This window comes from Syngnathus leptorhynchus, chromosome 13 (genome assembly GCF_054491065.1).
Source record: "Syngnathus leptorhynchus isolate UIUO chromosome 13, UIUO_Slep, whole genome shotgun sequence".
NCBI classification, from domain to species: domain Eukaryota; kingdom Metazoa; phylum Chordata; class Actinopteri; order Syngnathiformes; family Syngnathidae; genus Syngnathus; species Syngnathus leptorhynchus.
The window spans coordinates 8,834,495-8,854,093 of NC_141207.1; the positions used below are offsets into that span (position 1 = coordinate 8,834,495).

Genomic DNA, 19,599 nt, shown 5'->3' on the forward strand with positions numbered 1-19,599 from the left:
GTGTGACAGTTGCACCAACATCTTTTACAGTCGTAACGTTCGCTCGCTAACGTTTGGAAATTTTCACTGGCTGCGACTTCTTTACAGGTAGCTTCTGACAAAGTGTAAATTTGTGTTGTGTTTTTAATCACTCTTGTGATTGAATGAGAAAGAAAAGTTTTAGTAATGTGCCATCTGAGCTGTGTGACGTGATGATGCTAAAAGCTACAAATAACTTTAAAATATTTCTCCCTGTTGACGGCAGCCATCTTTAAACATGATGGTCAACGTGTCAGCCATCATCAACTTCACCGGCAAGTCATCAAAGTTGCTCAGCTGAACGGGAATCACTTTCTAATTAAATGGTAGGTGTCTTGTTTTATTCCTCATTTTCCTATATTTTCATCAAAGATACTTTGAAGTGATTTTGGCCCAATAATGTGTTGAAAATGTAATCAGACAAATTCAATTCAAATGACACATTTTTCCATTTTGTATTTTTGATGCAAGTCTTCAAATCTGGCTTCTTTTTGCTACTTTTCTTATTTTTGCATTCTTGCATTTATGAATGGATGTATAGAGTGAAAGAATTAATGATACATAGATTATTGATGATGTTTTTATTCATATACGCAGCTGTCCCGTCACATAATTCTCCTTAGGGAGACGACTCAAGAGCAACTTGACCCTTGACCTCACCACCATCATCATCCTCATCATGCAGTTCCTGGCGAACACAGCCCACTGGCAGTTTCTGGGCTTGCTGATTGGTTGCTTGGCATGGATCCTCACCATGGCCGCGGCTGGCATGGACGAGTGGCGCCTGTGGCACGTAAACCCCGACAACCTCACCTCCGTCATCACCTCGGGTGTGGCCTGGGTGGGCATCTGGCGGGCGTGCTTCCACAGTCATGCCCTGCCCAAGATGGAGAACTGCCAGACTATGGGCATCTCAGACAGCTTTGTACCGGTGGAGATCCGGGTGGCGCAGGTTCTCATGGTGCTGGCCATGCTGGGCGGCCTGATGAGTAATGTCGCTGCGGTGCAGGCGGTGAGGCGGGTCTATTTCTCGTTGGAGCGTCGCGGCAGCGTCCGTGGGGTCTTCATCCTTGCGGGGGCGCTTTATCTTCTCACAGCGGTGCTCGTCTCGATCTCCCTGGTGTGGAACGCGGGCGCGGTGGCGAAGAACGCTACCATCTCCTTCCCACCCAGGTTCAGGCTTCCCGCTGCTCCAGCTGGACAGCGAGTGGGCACGGCCGTCGTGATGGGTTCCCTGGGTACCGTCCTCATGCTCGTGAGCTCGCTGCTCTTTCTTGCTCACCGACACGTGTGGCGGACTCTCGAACCCGAGCTACATGGACGGGGGGTGGCTCGGGAGGACAAGCGAGGCAGGGATAATCCCGATTTTCATGCTGATAAAGTGTCGTGATGGTAAAATGAAAATATGACAGTATGCTATTTACAGGAATTTTCCAATACGTTAAAAGTTTGGAATATTTCTAATATCCTCAACTTGATGTGGAAAATAGCCAGAATAATCCTCCAAAATAAAAAAAAAGTGATTCACACAAGAAATTTGGACTTTTTTTTTTTTATGTCCATGAAATTTACATTGAAGAATTGAATGAATCCCAATAATTCTTGAAGCAAGGATATCAATTGAATCGTGCTTTGTTAGGACATCACATGCTCTCTCTCTCATGATACTAGCGTGCAAAAAGAGTCATTGTGATTGTATGAGGCATGTTGGAGGGTCAACTTGACAATGTGAACTTGGATGTAGGAGGCTAACAAACACGTGAGCTTTCGGAGAGGGGGCCGCCAGCCAGCCAGTGGAGAGAAGAGAAGAGAACGGCGGGCGGCCCACTTGGGCCAAACAAAAGGCTGTTGAGCTGCCGTCACAAACACAAGTCCAGCATGAGTGGAGCAAGAGGGGAAAGCACAAGTGGCGCTTGGAGCACATACCCCAAAGTGAAGGAGCACAACGCTCTCCCCTAGTTACAGATAAGACTGACATGACTTGTCCTTCTTATCTAATCTGCTGTGTCATTTATCGGAAGAGTAACCCAGCACAACATAAGAGCGGTTTGTAAAAAATTCTGGGAAAAAATTAAAAATAATTCAGATGCTTAATTGTTATTTCAAATTCAAGGTTCATAAAAATGAGCAATACATTTATTTATCTTGATCTTATCTTCATTTGGCATATAAACCAAAGTACTTAGAACAACATAATATGATACATATAATATTTTGGAAGCAGTCTTGCATGATATAATGTTCCACGTGTGTTTGACTTTCCATGCAGTAAACCCACAAGATTTGTCACAGCGATAAAAATGTGCTCTCTGAACCCCGACTGACCTTTATCGTATCAAATCTCGCATCTTTTACGCCTCCTTTTACTGTCAACGCAAAGATAAAACATCTCGATAATAATGTACTTGAGTATCTGTACTTTTTCTGATTTCTTTTTATAAATGTCTGTACTTTTTCAATCTGTATGGTTACTTAAATCCAAATATTTTTTGCTACCTCCGATGGGAGAACTGCAGTCTTCCAGCGGGTTTTATTTGTTTGTGTTCCACTTCATGTTAGCGGGAGGCCATTTTCTGAGTCTGCAGAGGTTTGATAATCCTAAACATCTTGTGTGTGTGTGAGAGTGGGGGGGCCTGTTTCCCCCTGCTGCCTAAACTCAGCAGGTAATATGTGCAGTTTGCTAATAAACGTCCATTTGTGTCCAATAGACACGAATACAGATCATTAGTAGTCTCATTATCCCCTTCAAATCATACAGTCAGCTCCTTTTGAGTTTATTATACACCGACGACGATTATACATGGTTAGTCACATGACTCAATTCAGAAAACAGGTGAGCCAAACTAGTGAGCTGTGATTGGTCAATACCTGAGCAGCTGTGATGTCATTTTCAGTCAACGAGTGGCAAAATGGCCGCCCTCTTTCTGGATAAAAACTGAATTTTGCTTTCATATTTTTAATTTTTAATTCATATAGGCTTAGTGTTTTTTGAAAAGAAGTTGAACAATTCCAACATTGTCAACATGATCATCGGGGGACTGGCTAATATTGATTTTTTTTGATAGCATGACTTCATGAATTGGATAGCGTCATATGATGCTAACTCGTAGGCTAGCCATTATGCTCCGCAGATATGACACAACAAAACATTTCAACCACATTTCAACCCATTTTGTCATCGGTTTCAGCTCGAATCGTTTTCCGCCACCTGGGAAGTAACCTGTGGCCTAATGTTTCCAAACATTACGAAATGGTCAATTAGCCTCCTCTTACGAGAGCAGACTCCACATGTGTGCATGTCCAGTACGTTTTGTGCTCTTGTTGCTTTCCAGCCAAGCCGACGGCCTCTGACTGTTTGGCAAATTAAGGCGTTCATTAAACCCAGCTTAGCTGGGCCGGCGAGCAGGAAATGCGATGGAATTAACCTCACGCTGCGTTTCCACCGACGGCAAAACACACGGCCTCGCTCCAAGTGACCGGGAAGAGGAGGAAGGCGTGCCGTGCTTTTTGGTGGCATAACAAACTCGGGACCCCCAGGAGTAAATATGGTTGGGCGTAGATTAGGGTCTTTTTTTGCTCGGACAACAAGAGTTTTAGCTAGTAGCAATTTAAACGACTTAACACGTGTAATCTCAGTTTGATTTATTGTGATCATTCAGCACATACAGATTGAGTGCAATCGGAAGATTTGATCTTGAAAGATTCCACCGATAGAGGAGCAAGAGATTTTTCTATCGTTTTTACAAGCGAGAGCAGCATCTAGTCATCTATTTACACGTCTATGTACATTTTAGAAGTGATTGATTGATTGCGATGTTTTCCAGTCACGGGGCCTTCATACGTACTCTGCCCGGGCCAGCACCGTGTTCATCACCTGGTACCTCCGCTGCGGGCCGGCGGGAGGGGGCGGATCTCGGCCGGTGGAGCGGGATGCGAGCACCAGGAGGAGCCCGGCTAGCGCCAGGAGGAAGCCCCCCGCCCATCCGCAGAACAGAGCATCGCCAAACTCCCAGCGGGGCACCACGTCCGGCAGCGCGTCGTCGAAGAAGCGCACCACGGTCACGTGCGCCACGTACGAGACGGGGATCAGACACAGAACCCCGGAGAGCATGCCCAGCACCCCGCCCGCTGTGCCTAGCGTCCTCTTGGCGCCGTCCTCCTCGCAGCCGTTGACCAGCGACAGACCGGGGATGGCCACCACGAAACCCAGGGCACCGACCGCCAGGGAGGCGCAGGTGAGCACACGACCCAGCTTGAGATCGGGCGAGAGGCCCAGCAGGCTGTCGTAGGCCCGGCACTCCATGCCGCCCGTGTCCTGGACCACGCAGGTCTCCCACAGGCCCAGCTCGTAGCTCTCCACGGGCAGCATGGAAGTGGACATGCTGAGCCAGCGCGGCGACACCACCGCCCCCAGGACGCACAGCCAGGCGCCGGCGTACAGCAGCATGGCCGGCAGCTCCAGGGCGCGACAGGCGCACCCCTCCATCGGCTTGAGCGAGAGCTGCTTGCTAAGAGGCTGGAGGGCCTGGGAGCTCCTGGCACCAAGTGCTGCCACTCAGAGGAGCGCTCATCCTCTACTGGAGGGAGGGGAGGAAGGCCAGCAGGGGCACCACGGCCCTCCCCTCTGCAGCCCTCCCTGCTTCCTGTGCCAATGGGCGGCGTGGGCAGAGTCGTTCACTTGTCCGTTGCAAAAGCACTGCTAAGTTTCTGGACGGAACTGTCCGTATCACTCTGTTTGCCTACAATACATGGAAAACATAATTATGTCCAAAAATGAACAGGCCGAAGTGGTCCAAGTCGGACATTTGCAACAGACCTAATTGAATTTGGATGTGACCACTTCCACAACGGCGCAACCCTCCTCTGCTTTTAGCTGCAGGATTACCAGCAGCCACTAGTTTTATTTGATTTATGAAGCATGTTTTTAGTGCAACACTGCGGCCTATTGTGGAGTGTCCATATGGGTGCAAATATGGCCAGTGGGAGGAGACTGTGGATCACCGTTAGGATGTGAGATGGATGCGATGTGGCACACACACACTCATAAGCCATGCAGGAGATAAGAATGCAGAGATAAACTCCCCCTCAGGTGGAGAACAAACGCTCAGCTGACTGCAGTGACGCTCTCACAGTCACACACACCATTGGTGGGAAGTAACTGAGTACAAATACTTTCCAACTTAAATAGGTTTTCAGTTACTACTGTACTCTACTGTACTGTAGTGTGGTGCACTCTACTCTACTTTACAATTTTATTTTATGCATTTGAGAACAGATATCTGTATGGTCATCTCCTTTCTTCGTCAAAATACGCTTATTTTTTTCATAGGCAACTACCATGACGGTAAAAAACACATGACGTCATTGAGTGACAAAATGGGTGCAATATTCACGTTGTGCTGTAGATGGCGTCAATGTATATGTAAAACGATTCAAGCGCTCAGAGTTTGCACTGGAGGGAAAACTTGTTTGTTTTGAGGAAACTTTTTTTTCCCGAGTTGTCATTAATCTTGCTTTCGATGGTCAAAACAGTCAATTAAATAACAATTTAAGTGGAATTATCGGAGTTTAATGACACGATTCAACAGCTTGTAGAGGAAATAATAAATTATTAGCGGGGATTAATTAGCCAAAGTCAAGTCGAGTGACCGACTTCAAAAAAAGTAAACTTTTTTTTCTTTCCTTTTTTTTTTTTTTTTTTAAACAGGGGCTGTTTTAAAGTGGACACGGAGGAGGCAGACAAGAGGAGGGGATTGGACAGAGTGGCCGAGCTCGCCCCGCACGTCCGTCCGTTTATGCAAATCCACCCCCGGCCCGAATAAGGACACGGAGGAATGAAACATGGTGGCGGAGGGATCAGGCCAACATGGAGGCGAGAGCACCGTGAGAGTACCGTCGCCGCCTCCTCCTCTTTCTTTGTAAAGCCCAAACTTTGCTCTTTTCAATCGTGGGGCCGCGATGCGGTGAAGAGGAGCAACTGGTTGGCCGGCCCGGGGAGACACTGAGAGCAAACGACGACGACGACGACGAAGGAAGGAAAGAAGCAACGGGGCTGGAGCCCTCCGCTCAGCAGCGGCGGCCAGCCGCGATGCCGTGGCCGGGCGGCGGCAAACGGCGAGAGAGCTCCGAGCTACCGCTGCCCGCCGGATGGGAGGAAGCCCGAGACTATGACGGAAGAGTCTTCTTCATCGACCACAACACTCGGCAAACGTCGTGGATAGACCCCAGAGATCGGTAAGAGACGTTCGAAAAAGTGTCAGAATGATGCTTTGCTTGTTCACACAAATGAACATTCCTTCATCACTCACGCGACTAAACCGTTCCTGGTTTTGACTTGTTAAAAAGTAACAATTGATCTTTTCAAACATTCCCATTTGACACACTCCCCTTGTGTGTGTTGATGACAAAGACTTCCAGAGACTTGTATTCTTCCAAATTCTCTAGTCGAGCCCGATTATCTTTTCTCTCTAATGCCTTCTCCCAAATACGATCAACTCATCAAAGTGTATGAAAGTGTGTATTTAATTGTGTGTGTGTGTGTCTTCCATTGATGTGCAGCATTCCAGCATCTCCCCCCCCCCCCCCTAACACTATTGTCACCTCCTTTTCTGTATGCTTTATTTCCAATGTAACAAAAAATGTGTGTGAGACTGCCACTTTTGTAACTGCGTGGCCGTGAAAACTCCATCTCCCAGAAATCCAGGCAAAACTATGTCAGGAATGTTGCTAAAGTTGTGCCGCTGGGAAAAGCCGCGGGGAGGATGCGAGACTGGGAATCCACCGAGCACTTTTGAGGATGGATCGGAAATTCGAAGACTGGTCGTTTGAAAGAAACTTATTGTGCCCCCCCCCCCCCCCCACTTTGAAAAAAATCCCAAAAGGTGTCTTGCGTCAAAATAACCAGAGATATTCCCCCCCTGATCCTTCTCTTGCTGAAATGAGCCTGTTTTGAGGGGGCGGTCCTGTCTCCGTTTTTTTGCTGGGTCAATGAAGAATACAGATTTGATCGAGTCCAGTGTTTAGGAGTGAATTTTGCATCTTGCATGGGAAGTGTGTGAGTAGGAATGTAAAATCATCCTTAAATAAATATGAAATATTGCCAGCGCCAGCCATTCGCATCAAAGTCCGACAAAGCTTTAATACATCGCAAAGGCGGCCGTGAGTACATCCCAGACTCGTATTTAAAAGTGACTTTTCCATAATATGACGCTTGTTTCAAGTGATTCAAACAAAATGAATGCAGAAGTAGCGCGTCATCCAGATTAGAAAAACCTGAGCTTCTCACCAGTTTTTGCTTCATCAGCGGTTTTCCAGTGATTCATCGATTTTTTTCTCCATTGAAGGAATGCCTCCTTTCGCAAGCCCATGTTGACCTTTCAATAAATCAAAATACAACACGTACAATTTTATAAGAAATCCTTCATCTTTGGTGTCATTGAACCCGACATCAGGACTTTTGAAAAGAATCATTTTTGCCAATTAAATGCCGATTCTACTCTTCCCAGCAGAATTGAATGGTTGTGTGTGAGTCGCCTGATTGACGGGTCATCAGTCCAGGGTGTGGGTCCCACCTCGCACGCTAAGTCAGCTGGGATAGACTCCAGCCTCCCCCCGTGACCCTGAACAGGATAAGCCCTGTTGAAAATGGACGAATGGCGAAAATTCCAAACATTCTTTTGCCACTCGCCTGCAGTTAGTCCTGCTGGACGCTATACGATCGCGAGCGGCGTTACCGTGACTGGACCGATTGAGTAACTCGCAAGTAATCTGATCTGTGAGCACAAATGCCAATTGTACAGAGGTGTCCAAACCTCGAGGACCGCTGTCCGACATGTTTTAGATGTTTCCCTCCTCCAACGACCCGACCCTAAGCTCTACAGAAGCCTGATAACCATCCTGATCCTTTCAATCAGGGGTGTTGAAACAGAGAAACATCTAGAACATGCAGGGTAGCGGTCCTCGAGGACCGGATTTGGGACACCTCTGTAGCCGTAAACTGCAGTAATGATAGTTGTTCTTTGCAGAGGATAAAGAATCTATACGCCCGAGTGTTGTCAGATATGTCGACATGTGTTTCTGCCAAACCGCTCCTTGTTGTGACTTAGATTTTTGCTCGAAAGCAAAAATAAAATTGTCCATCAAACGACCGGCGTCTCGAAAAACCTGCACATCAGGATTCTTGTCCTTCAATAAAACAGCCTCCACTATGTGGAAAAATAAAAATCGTCTGCAAGGACAGCGAGATTGGTCTCCTGATGAGTGTGAGGCCGAGAGTCTGCTGACTGGCCCGCCGGCGAAAAACACAAGAGCCACTGAAGGCCGAGCATAATTGTCAATGGTTGATGCCGAGCGTTGACGTGCGCTCGCTGACTGGATGTTTGCGTGAGCTGGCGGCATGTCGCGAAAAATTGGGTTAAGGTGCAAAGAACGCACAGAAGGGATTCCTCGGTAGAGCAGATGGTTTTTGTTGACCTTGTCGGGGTTACAATTGAGACCACTTCAAAACATTCCTCAAATAAATAGTGTTGAAATGAGTTTTTAAGGGTTTCAATGTTTCAGGATATTCGTAAAAGAAAATAATAATAAATTGGATGAATAATTATTTAGTATTTTCCCCCAAAAAATATAAAAAAAAATTGAATTTTTTTGCACAATTTGTATTTCAATGAAAATAATCACATCTGCTTGTCTTAGAGGACACTGGGGGCGGGGGTCTCAGTTCACTCGGGGACGCCATCGCTGACTCACGCCGCTGCGTGGGTCTTTTTTGTTCCAGTGGAATGAGCGTCATGCTTGGCATGTTCAACACGAATGCCCGGGGGCTTGCTTGCTCGCTCGCAGCCTCAGAAAAAAAGCGTCAGAAACGGGTGTAAGGGGGAGTGGCCGTGGCGTGGTGGGGTGGGGTGGTTCCCACGTGTCCGCGGCCCGTCCCGGCGGGCCTCCTCTATTAGCTCTGTTATGCAAGCCTGCGCCCGGCAAAGGGATGCCATTATGCCAGCGCACAAAGCACACCAAATTCAATTATTCTGGAAAGGGTGAGCTGTGTTCGCAGGCGCCCAGAGGTTATTCACATGCGCTGAACCCCGCTTTTATTTTGCTTCCCACACTGTTTTCATTATGTGCCAAGGGGGCGTCGCTTCAGCTCCGTGTCATTTGGCCCGTGTGCTCTTTTGATGCTTTTTAACACCGTGCTATCTTGACTGTCAAGTGGCCTAAATAGATTTATTTTCAATTTACAAACTTTTTTGACTGTTTGACATTCAGCCATTTTTTGGGGGGGTTGAAAATTTTGATATATTGTATATATTGGGGTGCAAAAAAAATACGCTTTGAGGAGTCAAAGGGTGACGGAGGCCCAAATGTTAAACGGGGCCCCGCTCAGAAGAATGCAACCTAAACAGGACATGCCAAACTCTGCGAGCTATCAGGGCCTCTATTGTTCCACGTTGGTGCACAATTCTTATTGAAAAGTAGAAAAAGTCATCGCCTCGACACTTTAGCTGTGCTCCAGGCGAACGACCCCATTCCAATTCCGTCGAATCGAACTTACAGTTTTTGGACAGCATCAATGAATTTCTAACTGGGCCCCTTTTTTCATCCCGGTCGTGATGCTACGCTAGTTAGCAAAAGCGCTACAATCTTTTCACCATCCAAAACTCTCCTGGCCAAATAAGAGCAGTGAGACTTTTATTCCCAGCACACAGCGCCCACCCTCATCTCTTGGACGCTACTTTTAGGAGGCCTATTTCTATCGGATTTAACACATAAAGGCACACAAGCAGATTCCGTCTGCATATCAGCTGCTTTAAGCCGTGCTCTGAAATCCTGCACCCAGACGGGGCCCGAGCGTGAGTGACATTCCTCCCAAAGTTGTTTTCACGTTTCTTTTTTAAACACACAATGGAATTTTCAGGCCGGCACCACTTGTGGCCTTTTTGTGGGCCATCTATGGAGGGGCTGGGAGGGTGGGGGTGCTTCCAAGTTGCTAATTAAAATTTAAGATTTAATTTGGGATTGATATTTGTCTTCTACCAAAAACAAACGGAGGAGATTCCGCATGTTGGAGAATTTCTGGACTCCAGTTTCACATGCCTTTCTCACGCCACCGCAGCGGCGAGCGACCCCGTCGCCGGGCAAAAAGCGGCTGGCACGGGATGGAAATATCCTCCGGGCTGGATTATTCTAGAATTAGCAAATGTCTTTTGACAACTAAATATATTTTTCATAGAAGGTGCGAAAGCGTCGCTCCACAGCTGGACATGCTTGCGAGTCTGCCTTGGCTAATTTCAGAAAACTCTTTTTCGCCACACCGATGTATGGAATGCGCAAGACACACACACCGCTTTAAAATACTTTTGTCAATTTATTTTGAGATGAAATTAAAGACTATTTTATTTTATTGTCCATGATACTGGGTCACTGGATGTCACTGTGTCACTATGACAACTCGTTTTGCCGCATGTACAAATATGCACGCCTGGCTTGTGTGTGTGTGTGTGTGTGTGTGTGTGTGTGTGTGTGTGTGTGTGTGTGTGTGTGTGTGTGTGTGTGTGTGTGTGTGTGTGTGTGTGTGTTGTTTTTTTTTTTTTTTTTTTTTTGAGAGACAGAAGTGACCACGCCGTCACAAGACTGCGGAACAAAGCAAACATTCACATGCAGTATGATTAGAATCTGCAAGCGGACATGTTTTTCCCCCCTCAACATGGTGACGTTGAACAACAACAACCAGAGAAATTAAATTGCTAACGGGCTGATATAGAAGTCATTTAAAATGTAGACTGGAAGGCTCCGTCAAGAAATGTGTCTTTTTTTTCATTTTGTTTGGATAGTTGGGATGACTTCCCAAGAGTGTTCTTCCTCCTGTTTGTGTGTGCAGACATAACTTGAGTGTGTTTACCTTGAGCAAACACTTGAAATGAGGCATTTGCCTCCTTGTTGTCTGTGCGTGCGCACTTTCACCTGTCTGTCACCTGGCTGACACGCGACCATTCACAAAAAGAGTTGCTCATTGGAAGGATCGGGACGACTGAGACTTTGGACTGTATTGTTGGTTGGAGTGTCAATCCATCGCTCAATCAGTCCGTTTTAATGTCGTCTCTTCAGGATCACCAAGCCGCTGACCTTCGCCGACTGCGTCGGAGATGAGCTGCCCCTCGGCTGGGAGGAGGTCTACGACCAACAAGTGGGCGTCTATTACATCGACCACATCAACAGTGAGTAGCCGACAACGATCTGTACCCCCCCCCCCCCACCTTCAAGTATCGGAAGGTCGGTATTGAGGTCTTCTTCGAGTACCCGATACCTGTAGGTTTAGTCTCCGGTTGCTGTGGAAGTCTCACTGGTGGCGGTCTCCCCTTGTGGCGTCCCTCAGAGACCACGCAGATCGAGAACCCGCGCACCCAATGGCGGCAGGAGCAGGAGCGCATGTTGAAGGAGTATCTGGTGGTGGCGCAGGAGGCTCTCCGAGCCAAAAAGGAGATGTACCTGGTCAAGCAGCAGCGTCTGGAGCTGGCCCAGCGCGAAATGTTGCTCTTCCACGAGCTCTCCGAGGACAGCCGCTCCGTTGCGAGCAGCGGTGAGAAAGCTAACGTGGTCGACGACATTAAAAAAAAGGCTGCGACCAATTACCATGACAATTGTTGGCAGAGTAGATCCGGAACACCCAAATATTATTATTTGTTTTTATTTTTGTATTTTGGTTTCATCTCAGATTCTGCCCTCAGCAAGCCGCGACTCACTCCCTCCCCTTCTGCTTTCTTTCTCGTGTGTGTCCATAGCGATCTCCGGCTCGTCCTCAGGCGCGAAATACGACCCCGACCAAATCAAAGTGGAAGTGGCTTGTAGGCGAGAGCGGGTGAGTCATTATCAAGGGAGAACAATGGGCTGCCACCGGGGCAGAGGGGGCGGCGGGGACAGCTGGGCGGCCGGGCCGGGCTGGCGGGGTGTTGCCCCGACAGGATACCGTGGCCCGGGGCCTCTCGAGGATGAGGATGATCTCACCATCAAAGAGTCACGGCCAGGCGGCTCATATGTTGGCTTCTATGTGACGCTAATGTAGCACATTCATCTCCCTTTAGGTGTCCTAATACTTCTCTTCCAAGTGTCCTCAAGACCAGGGCAGCGCAATCCGCATGACGCCGCTGTACTCGGCAGTCAGTTGACCCCAAAAAGAAAAACAAAATAATGAATAATGAAATGACACGGGCGGCGGTCACGTTGATGAGCGGCGCCACCCCAAGCTTTTCTCGTCTTTCGGGAAATTCTTTCATTGCGATTCAAATGTAAAATCGTGAATTGTCCCGTTAATTGAGGAAATTGTGTCTGCAATCATTTGATTTAATGAGACTAATTGATTGCCATGGAGGGGGCTTTGTCCTGGATTTAAAAAAAATATATTTACTCTATTCACTGGTGCTTTTATCCCAATTTTTCTTATCAGATAGAGAATTGGGTGTGATAGTGCTGAGCGTGCACTTTAAATGGAGAGGAAACCTAATGGTCTGCCCTTTTCCCGGTCCTCGTGGCCTTTGCAGCTTTCCCGACTGAAGCACGAGCTGGCCCAGGTGAGGCAGGAGCTGCAGTACAAGGAAATGGGCGTGGAGACGCTGCAGGAGTGAGTGTGACCGCCACCCTTCCTCGTCAACACCCTTCTTCCTCACCACCCTTTCCCCTCGGCGCTCTCACTCTCCGTTTCGACTTTCCAAATATGGAAAACACTGACACGCAATTTTTCTTTTGTCATTCCCAAAAAAAAAAAGATGGATGCCAGCATTTTAGAGGCTAGCTCGCACGTCGCTGGTCAGGTTTAGCTAACTTCCACTTGTTGGCTCGCGCTCGCTAAACAGCACGACAAAACGGGAGAAAGTGAATAAAAGTAAGTTGAGGAACTGAAAATGGAGGGTCCCTGGAAAAGGGAGTGGGAGGTGTGTGTGTGTGGGGGGGGGGGGGTCCCAACCTCAGGAAGAGGATGCACCAGTAGAGTGCAGGGAGCCAAGGAGAGGAAGTGAATGGGGGGGGGGGGGGCGCACAGTTTGGAAAACAGTGCAGCGAGATATCTGCGAGCAAATTCCTCAGCACTTCCTGACTGGCTTATCTGCCAGATGTACACAACTGCACACGTTCCCAGAATAACCTGTGCACAATGTGTTTGTGTTTGTGACGAGCGGGGCGGGGGGGGGCAATACGTGGTCCGCACTGACGCGGTCCATCCACACTGTGTGGCATCAGATCAAACGCACACTTTTGACTGGCTTGCCGACACAATCGCTCCTTTTATCTCCAACCGAGATTGGGGCGTACGTTGTTCGCATCGTCGTTGCGCATTTCTGTGGAATTTCTTTTGTATTTGTATGAAAGAGAATACACTTAGCCTTTATTCTCGTAAAAGTTAGATTTTTTTTTTATTACAAATCTTAGTAGAACTTTATCCTTGTAAATTCACATTTTTGTAAAAACTGCATTTTTCCGAGAATATTTTTTCATTCATATTATATGAGCTGTTGTCTTGGAATTTTTTTTTTTTTTTTTTTTTTTCTTCCAAAATGATCCTTTTTGGAGTCAAATTGCCATCGGTGACAATTACACCCGATGATATTTTTGGATCATGACTTCATTCTCAGAATGTATAACTTAACTCTAGTAGCATGTTTCTTTTTCCTTTTTTTTTTTTTTTTTTTTAGTACGCCCCCCCCCCCTTCTTATAAGCATATAAACTCCAAGGCCTTGCTAGTGTGTGTGTGTGTGGGGGTTTGTGATGGAGGTGAGGGTGGAGGGGGGGTGTTGGGGGTCTGAACAAAGCAGGTCTTGTTGCCTGATGGCTGGCTGAACACTACCTGCTGTTGAAGGGCCGTGAAGGAAGCGGGCTGCGGTGAGCACGGCGGCCACGTGCCAGACCCGGCGACAGGGGTGGAGGAGGGTTCCCTCCTCCTCACCCCCACCCCTTCCAGTGCCCCCCCCCCCCATCCTCCCTTGCAACCATACTATAGAACATAAGCCGATTCACCTCAGGGCCACAGCGGCAGATTGGTTCCTTTTTGTTTTTCTGGAGTTGAATGATGAAAAGGTACTTTGAAGCACAGTAGACACTGGATACGCACTGACTTGAAAAGCAGCCTGAACAATAGGATGTCCACGTTCGAGTCGCAAAACTCGTCTCGGGTTCAAATCTGCGAGAATCTTTTTTGTCATCAATATTAACCATTGAAACTTTTTTTCCTCAATATTGCGAGTTGATTCACGGAAACATGTTTTATCTTTTTTTTTTTTTTTATATATCATCCAAAATATCTTGAAGTCAATGTTTTTGTCCCCGCTTCAGGATCGACCGCAAGATGTCGTGCAGTCAGACCAATTACAAGCTGGACGAGGCCCAGGCCATCTTCAATGAGCTGCGCAGCATCAAAAAGGCCATCAGCGCCGGCGAGAAGGAGAGGCAGGACCTCATCCAGGTGCGATTCAGTCACTGCTCAACGTCTTTCCAGACGTGTGAGTCAACTGGCGCGTTCCACTCATTCCGCCAGACAAGAAAAAAAAGAATTCCCACATGACAAAGCCGCTGACTCACTGGCAAATTCTCATTTGTTTATTTGCAACTTCTTCGGTCCTTCATGAGATTAATTATCAATATTTTGATTATTTTAGAGCCTGGCCAAGATGACGGTGAACTTCCAGAGCAGCTTGTCTGCGGGTGACGCAGCCGGCGAGGTGGCCAATAGCAGCGGAGGGGGCGGGGCCACGATGGCGGGCGAACATCAGCAGCAATACTGCGACGCCGGCTGCCAGACGGACATGATGATGGGAGAGGTCGTGCCCTCATCCTCACCTGAGTCGTACCTGTGAGTCGTTTACTGACGGCCGTCTTGTCTGCAGGACTCCTCCCACACGGTGGACAAAGTCAAAGTCAACTGGCAGTACGAGGAGGCCAAGAAGAAGTAAGTGTTTTTTTGGATATGTTTTTACTTCCACCTCAAAAAATGGAATGTCTGTAATATTTATTTAATGAGTGCGGGTCACCTATGTGTCCACCAGGGTGCAGAGTATCCAGCACCAGCTGGCCCAGCTAGACAGCGAGAGCTGGTCGGGCCGAGCCGAAGCAGACCGGGACCGAGATTTCATGCAGCTGTTGCGGGAGAAGGAGGCTCTGCTGCACGACATCATCATGGTCAGCAAGCAGCACAAGAAGGCCCAAGATCCCGATCGGGCTCCCGATCCCGGTCAGAGTCCCGAACCCGGTCCCGACACGCTGCGACAACTGGAGGAGGAACGCTGCCGATTGGAGGAGGAAGTGCAGAGGGCTCACAGCTCACAGAGTCAAGGAGCCAATCAGAGGTCAGCCTCGAATCTATTCGACTCAACTCGACTCTCCGTGTAACTGCTTCATGTTTGCGTCCAGACTCCTGCAGCAGGAGAAGAGAAATGTGTTGCTGAGACAACTGGAGGAGGCCACGCGCATCACCACCTACCTTCACTCACAGCTCAAGAGGTGTGTCATCATGTGTAGAGCTTTCCAGATCAATTCCAAATATTTTCTATGAAGCTCTCGTCACTTCATCCTCTCTTGAAATTTCATTTGCGTGTCTGCCAGCCTATCTGCCAGCTCCCTGACGGTGTCGTCCAGCAGCAGCCGCGGCTCGCTGGCGTCCAGCCGCGGCTCGCTGGCGTCCAGCCGGGGCTCCCTCAGCTCCATCAGCTTCAGCGACATCTACGGCGTACCTCAGTACGAGCGCCACGACGAGCCGGCCGACGCCCACCTGCGCTATGCCCCGCCCCCGGAGGCGGCATCCAGGGACGCGTACACGCCGGAGCCGGTCGCACCTAGCAAGGCCAAGCGCGCTCACGACACGCCGCAGTCGCTGGCCTCGCTGTCGTCGCGCTCGTCGCTGTCCTCGCTGTCGCCGCCCAGCTCGCCTATGGACACGCCCTACCACTCCACGTCTCAGGACTGCCCACTGACGCAAATGACAGAGGAGTACATGGAGCAGGCGGGCCGCGGGCTGCTGGAGGGTCTGCGCGCCCAGTCGCAGCAGGACGCCCTCGCCGCCGCCGCCGCGCACCCTCTGGACGCAAAGAACCACAGAGACTCTCAGGGGCCTTTCAACTCAACTGGTGAGTCATTTCAAAAAAAAAAAAAAAAACGTTTGATGGTTCCACGTTCCAGTCACACGTACACGTGAACATATGTTGTCCATCCATTCGTGTACACGCGTTGTGCAAACATTTGTCCGCTCGCACGGAAAGGTCGACCGTGCCACACACGCACTTCAACTGTCATGTGTAGGAGTGACTCTGCGCGGCAACAGCGGCAGCAGAAGCAGCAGGAGGACCAGGAGGGTCTCGGCGGGCATCTCCGAGGACGCTCTGGCCACAGACAGCGGCGTCTTCGAGGCCTGGGGTAGGAGGTGAGTGGAGGGCCGCAGATGCACGGACATATGGATTTAAAGTCGAGTTGTGCGAAAAAAAAAAAAAAGTACATCTATTAAAAAATATTCCGTGTGCTTTCCACCAGAGCGGAGGAATCTGAAGAGATGTCCTACCTGAAGGAGCAGATGTGGTCGGCCGGCGAGCCGACGCAGATCCAGCTGGGACTGCTGTGAGTTTCCTTCCCTACGTCTATTCTTTATCCTCTGCATAGAGCAACTGTGGCGAGGCCCATCTGTGGCTTACTGAGAAGTTGTGACATCTCCTTCAAATAAATCTGGATTATACTAACGCCAGGGGGGCCACATTATCAAACTGTGTGAGTAATTGTTACCCACCCCAACTTGTTTTTCTAACTGCAAAGCATGAGACTCGTCACGGCATGACACCAGAATGCCACCAGATGGCGCCACTGTCATGGCCTGAGCTGTAATTGAAGTTTCTCACTACTTTCCGATTGTTTTTATTGACATTTTCATTTTTCCAAATTTCACCTGCACATTCTCGTTGTTTGCGTTCCAGGTGGGAGTCTACCTCCCAGTCCTTGCGTCTCCATCTCCTCCAGCTCCGGAATCTGAGCAGGTCCGTCGTGAGGGACGGATACAAAGTGTGAGTCCGGTCACTCCGGCGTTGTTGTCTATTTGTCAGACGAGTGCAGAAGTGTGTGTGTGTGTGTGTGTGTGTGTGTGTGTGTGTGTGTGTGTGTGTGTGTGTGTGTGTGTGTGTGTGTGTGTGTGTGTGTGTGTGTGTGTGTGTGTGTGTGTGTGTGTGTGTGTGTGTGTGTGTGTGTGTGTGTGTGTGTGTGTGTGTGTGTGTGTGTGTGTGTGTGTGTGTGTGTGTGTGTGTGTGTGTGTGTGTGTGTGTGTGTGTGTGTGTGTGTGTGTGTGTGTGTGTGTGTGTGTGTGTGTGTGTGTGTGTGTGTGTGTGTGTGTGTGTGTGTGTGTGTGTGTGTGTGTGTGTGTGTGTGTGTGTGTGTGTGTGTGTGTGTGTGTGTGTGTGTGTGTGTGTGTGTGTGTGTGTGTGTGTGTGTGTGTGTGTGTGTGTGTGGCAGAGTTATAATATTGTTGTCAAAATGTATTTTCAGTGTTGGTTTTAGTCATTTGCTTTTCCTTACCTCTTCTGACCTCTGCGTGTTGGCAGCTTCGTGAAGGTGCACCTGATTCCGCCGGATGCAGGGCGGGCCTGCGCCTTCTACTGCTGCACGGCTCTGGAGGCGCACACGCACGTGAGCTTCAACGAAGGCTTCCGCGTTCCCGTGCCCGTCAACGCCCTGGCCGGCTGTGCCCTGCAGCTGTCCCTGTGCTCGCTCGGCCCGCAGGCTCAGGAGGAGCTCCTGGTAGGTCAAAGGGGGGAAAAAAATGCTTTGTCTTGAAAATCACGGTTGTAAATCGCGGCCGCGTGTGTGTAGGGCCGAGCACAGGTGGGCCTAGCTGAATGCGAGGGGAGTGCAGAGATGGTCTACCACTGGCTGAGGGTTCAAATGTTCAGCGGGGCGGAGCCTCAGAGACTCGAGGCGAGGGGTCAGGGTCAGCGGCGACCCCACGATGGGCCTGAGGATGAGCAGAGATCGAGAGCTCCGGTAAAGATGATTTCAGAATAAGAGTCAAATCCACAGATGTATATTGCTCAAACATTTCCATGTCATGTGAGTGAAATGGATTTCTCACTATCCCCAGGAGAGCTCATGCGCCATGTTGTCCCGCACTGACGCCGACCCGGATTCGGACCCGCTGCCGAGGCTGCAGGCCGAGTCGGTGGACAGCGGTTGCGGCAACAGCACGCCCAGCGAACGGATGCTGGGAAAGGTGGCCGTGCTCAAGGTAAGGCGGCAAGATGGTTTTTTTTTTTTAGTTTTTTTTTTTTAAACTTGGCATCCCGGCAGGTGGAGAAGGCCACCATGACGGAAGGACACTTTCCCGAGGCGGTGCGAGTGCGAGGCAAAGAGAGGGGCGGGGCTCGCTGGGGCCATGCCGCGCCTTTCATGCGGGGCAGCACTATTGTGCGCTCACAGACCTTCTCTCCCGGAGCCCGCAGTCAGTACGTCTGCAGGGTAAGTAGCGGCTCTTAAAAGATGTCGTAAAAAAAAAAAAAAAACAGCTCGTAAAGCTTAAATCACGCGTCTTAGTATGTACGCCATAATGAACGCATTCCAGACTGCATTCGGTCGTTCAAACAAACCACTTTGACGCCATGCTAATCAATAGCTGCTATGGCTAAAATGCTACAAATCAAATATGCCACTTCCAGTTGTACCGCAGCGACAGCGACAGCTCCACCCTACCAAAGAAAACGCCCTTTGTCCGAAACACGCTGGAGCGGCGGACGCTGCGCTACAAGCAGCAGTCGTACCGTTCCTCGCTAGCCGAGCAGCCCACGCGCACCTCCCTGGACCTGGAGCTGGACCTCCAGGCCTGCAGGACGCGCCAGAGGCAGCTGAGCGAGGAGCTGAACGCCCTCAGGGAGCTGAAACTGCGTCTGGAGGAGCCCCCGCCGCCGCCCCGCCAACCCGGAGAGCTTCCCCACTGGGCCCTGAGGGACGAACGCTTCCGCTGTCTGCTCAGAGAGGCGCACAGACAGGTCGGTGTCACCGAGGCGCGACATTTTGCTGGTGGTTTCTGAGAGCTTCTTCCGTGGTTGCAGGCAGGTCAGAGCGAGCAGGAGCAGCGTCAGGAGGAGGAGGTCGGCAGGAGGCTGAGGAAGGCGTCCAAAGAGCTTCTGCACATGAGGGGGCAGAGCCACAAGGAGCCGCTTCCCGTTCACACGTTCAGGTCAGTCAAACCAACCCGCACCTCCTCATCACCCAAGTGTCTATGGCCCAGAACTGCCGGCCATCACATTAAAACAGAAAATGCAAAAGAAAATGAAAAGGCACAATTAGTTGGGTCAACAGGGTTTTTGTTTTTTTGTTTTTTGCAACATTTGCATCTTCTGCCAGTATTTGTGACTCGGGTTCAATATGTCCATAGAGAGAAGATGGCTTTTTTCACCAGACCAAGGTTCAACATACACGTACCTCCTTTACCGGCTGACGATGTGTGACGTGCGCCCACTCCCGCGTCACATGACATGAAGTATTTGTGCTACTTTCCTCACACGCACTCACCCACCCAACCCCCCACCCACCCACCCACCCACCCACCCACCCACACACACACACACACACAC

The 19,599-nt window shown here is 49.5% G+C and overlaps 3 protein-coding genes across 4 annotated transcripts; 2 read left to right on the plus strand and 1 right to left on the minus strand.

Moving 5' to 3' along the window:
* The first annotated feature begins 38 nt into the window (after nucleotides 1-38).
* On the plus strand, nucleotides 39-2,712 carry cldn34a (claudin 34a). 2 transcript variants are annotated; one of them, XM_085927779.1, is made up of 2 exons: nucleotides 39-344; nucleotides 616-2,712. In XM_085927779.1, the coding sequence occupies exon 2, from the start codon at nucleotides 698-700 to the stop codon at nucleotides 1,406-1,408; it is 711 nt and encodes a 236-aa protein (XP_085783905.1). In that variant the 5' UTR covers nucleotides 39-344; nucleotides 616-697; the 3' UTR covers nucleotides 1,409-2,712. The 2 variants fall into 2 exon arrangements, with proteins under 2 accessions (XP_085783905.1, XP_085783906.1); XM_085927780.1 differs by having other exon boundaries at nucleotides 642-2,712.
* Nucleotides 2,713-3,705: 993 nt separating this feature from the next.
* Nucleotides 3,706-4,504, minus strand: cldn33b (claudin 33b). Its single transcript, XM_085928457.1, has one exon. The coding sequence runs from the start codon at nucleotides 4,502-4,504 to the stop codon at nucleotides 3,854-3,856; it is 651 nt and encodes a 216-aa protein (XP_085784583.1). The 3' UTR covers nucleotides 3,706-3,853.
* Nucleotides 4,505-5,470: 966 nt separating this feature from the next.
* On the plus strand, nucleotides 5,471-19,592 carry wwc3 (WWC family member 3). Its single transcript, XM_085928447.1, has 21 exons — nucleotides 5,471-6,252; nucleotides 11,122-11,231; nucleotides 11,390-11,593; nucleotides 11,796-11,872; nucleotides 12,552-12,631; nucleotides 14,336-14,465; nucleotides 14,659-14,820; nucleotides 14,887-14,948; nucleotides 15,046-15,345; nucleotides 15,410-15,499; nucleotides 15,602-16,122; nucleotides 16,295-16,415; nucleotides 16,523-16,606; nucleotides 16,957-17,043; nucleotides 17,575-17,770; nucleotides 17,843-18,013; nucleotides 18,111-18,254; nucleotides 18,317-18,484; nucleotides 18,682-19,011; nucleotides 19,075-19,202; nucleotides 19,401-19,592. Exons 1-21 carry the CDS (start codon nucleotides 6,107-6,109, stop codon nucleotides 19,471-19,473), a joined length of 3,384 nt encoding a protein of 1,127 aa, XP_085784573.1. The 5' UTR covers nucleotides 5,471-6,106; the 3' UTR covers nucleotides 19,474-19,592.
* Nucleotides 19,593-19,599: the final 7 nt, after the last annotated feature.

Coding starts and splice junctions, on each gene's coding strand:
- cldn34a (XM_085927779.1), top strand. CDS start 698: ATGCAGTTCCTGGCGAACACAGCCCACTGGCAGTTTCTGGGCTTGCTG.
- cldn33b (XM_085928457.1), bottom strand. CDS start 4,504: ATGGAGGGGTGCGCCTGTCGCGCCCTGGAGCTGCCGGCCATGCTGCTG.
- wwc3 (XM_085928447.1), top strand. CDS start 6,107: ATGCCGTGGCCGGGCGGCGGCAAACGGCGAGAGAGCTCCGAGCTACCG. Junction 15,500..15,601: donor CTTCACTCACAGCTCAAGAG/GTGTGTCATCAT, acceptor CGTGTCTGCCAG/CCTATCTGCCAGCTCCCTGA. Junction 17,044..17,574: donor GTGAGGGACGGATACAAAGT/GTGAGTCCGGTC, acceptor GCGTGTTGGCAG/CTTCGTGAAGGTGCACCTGA.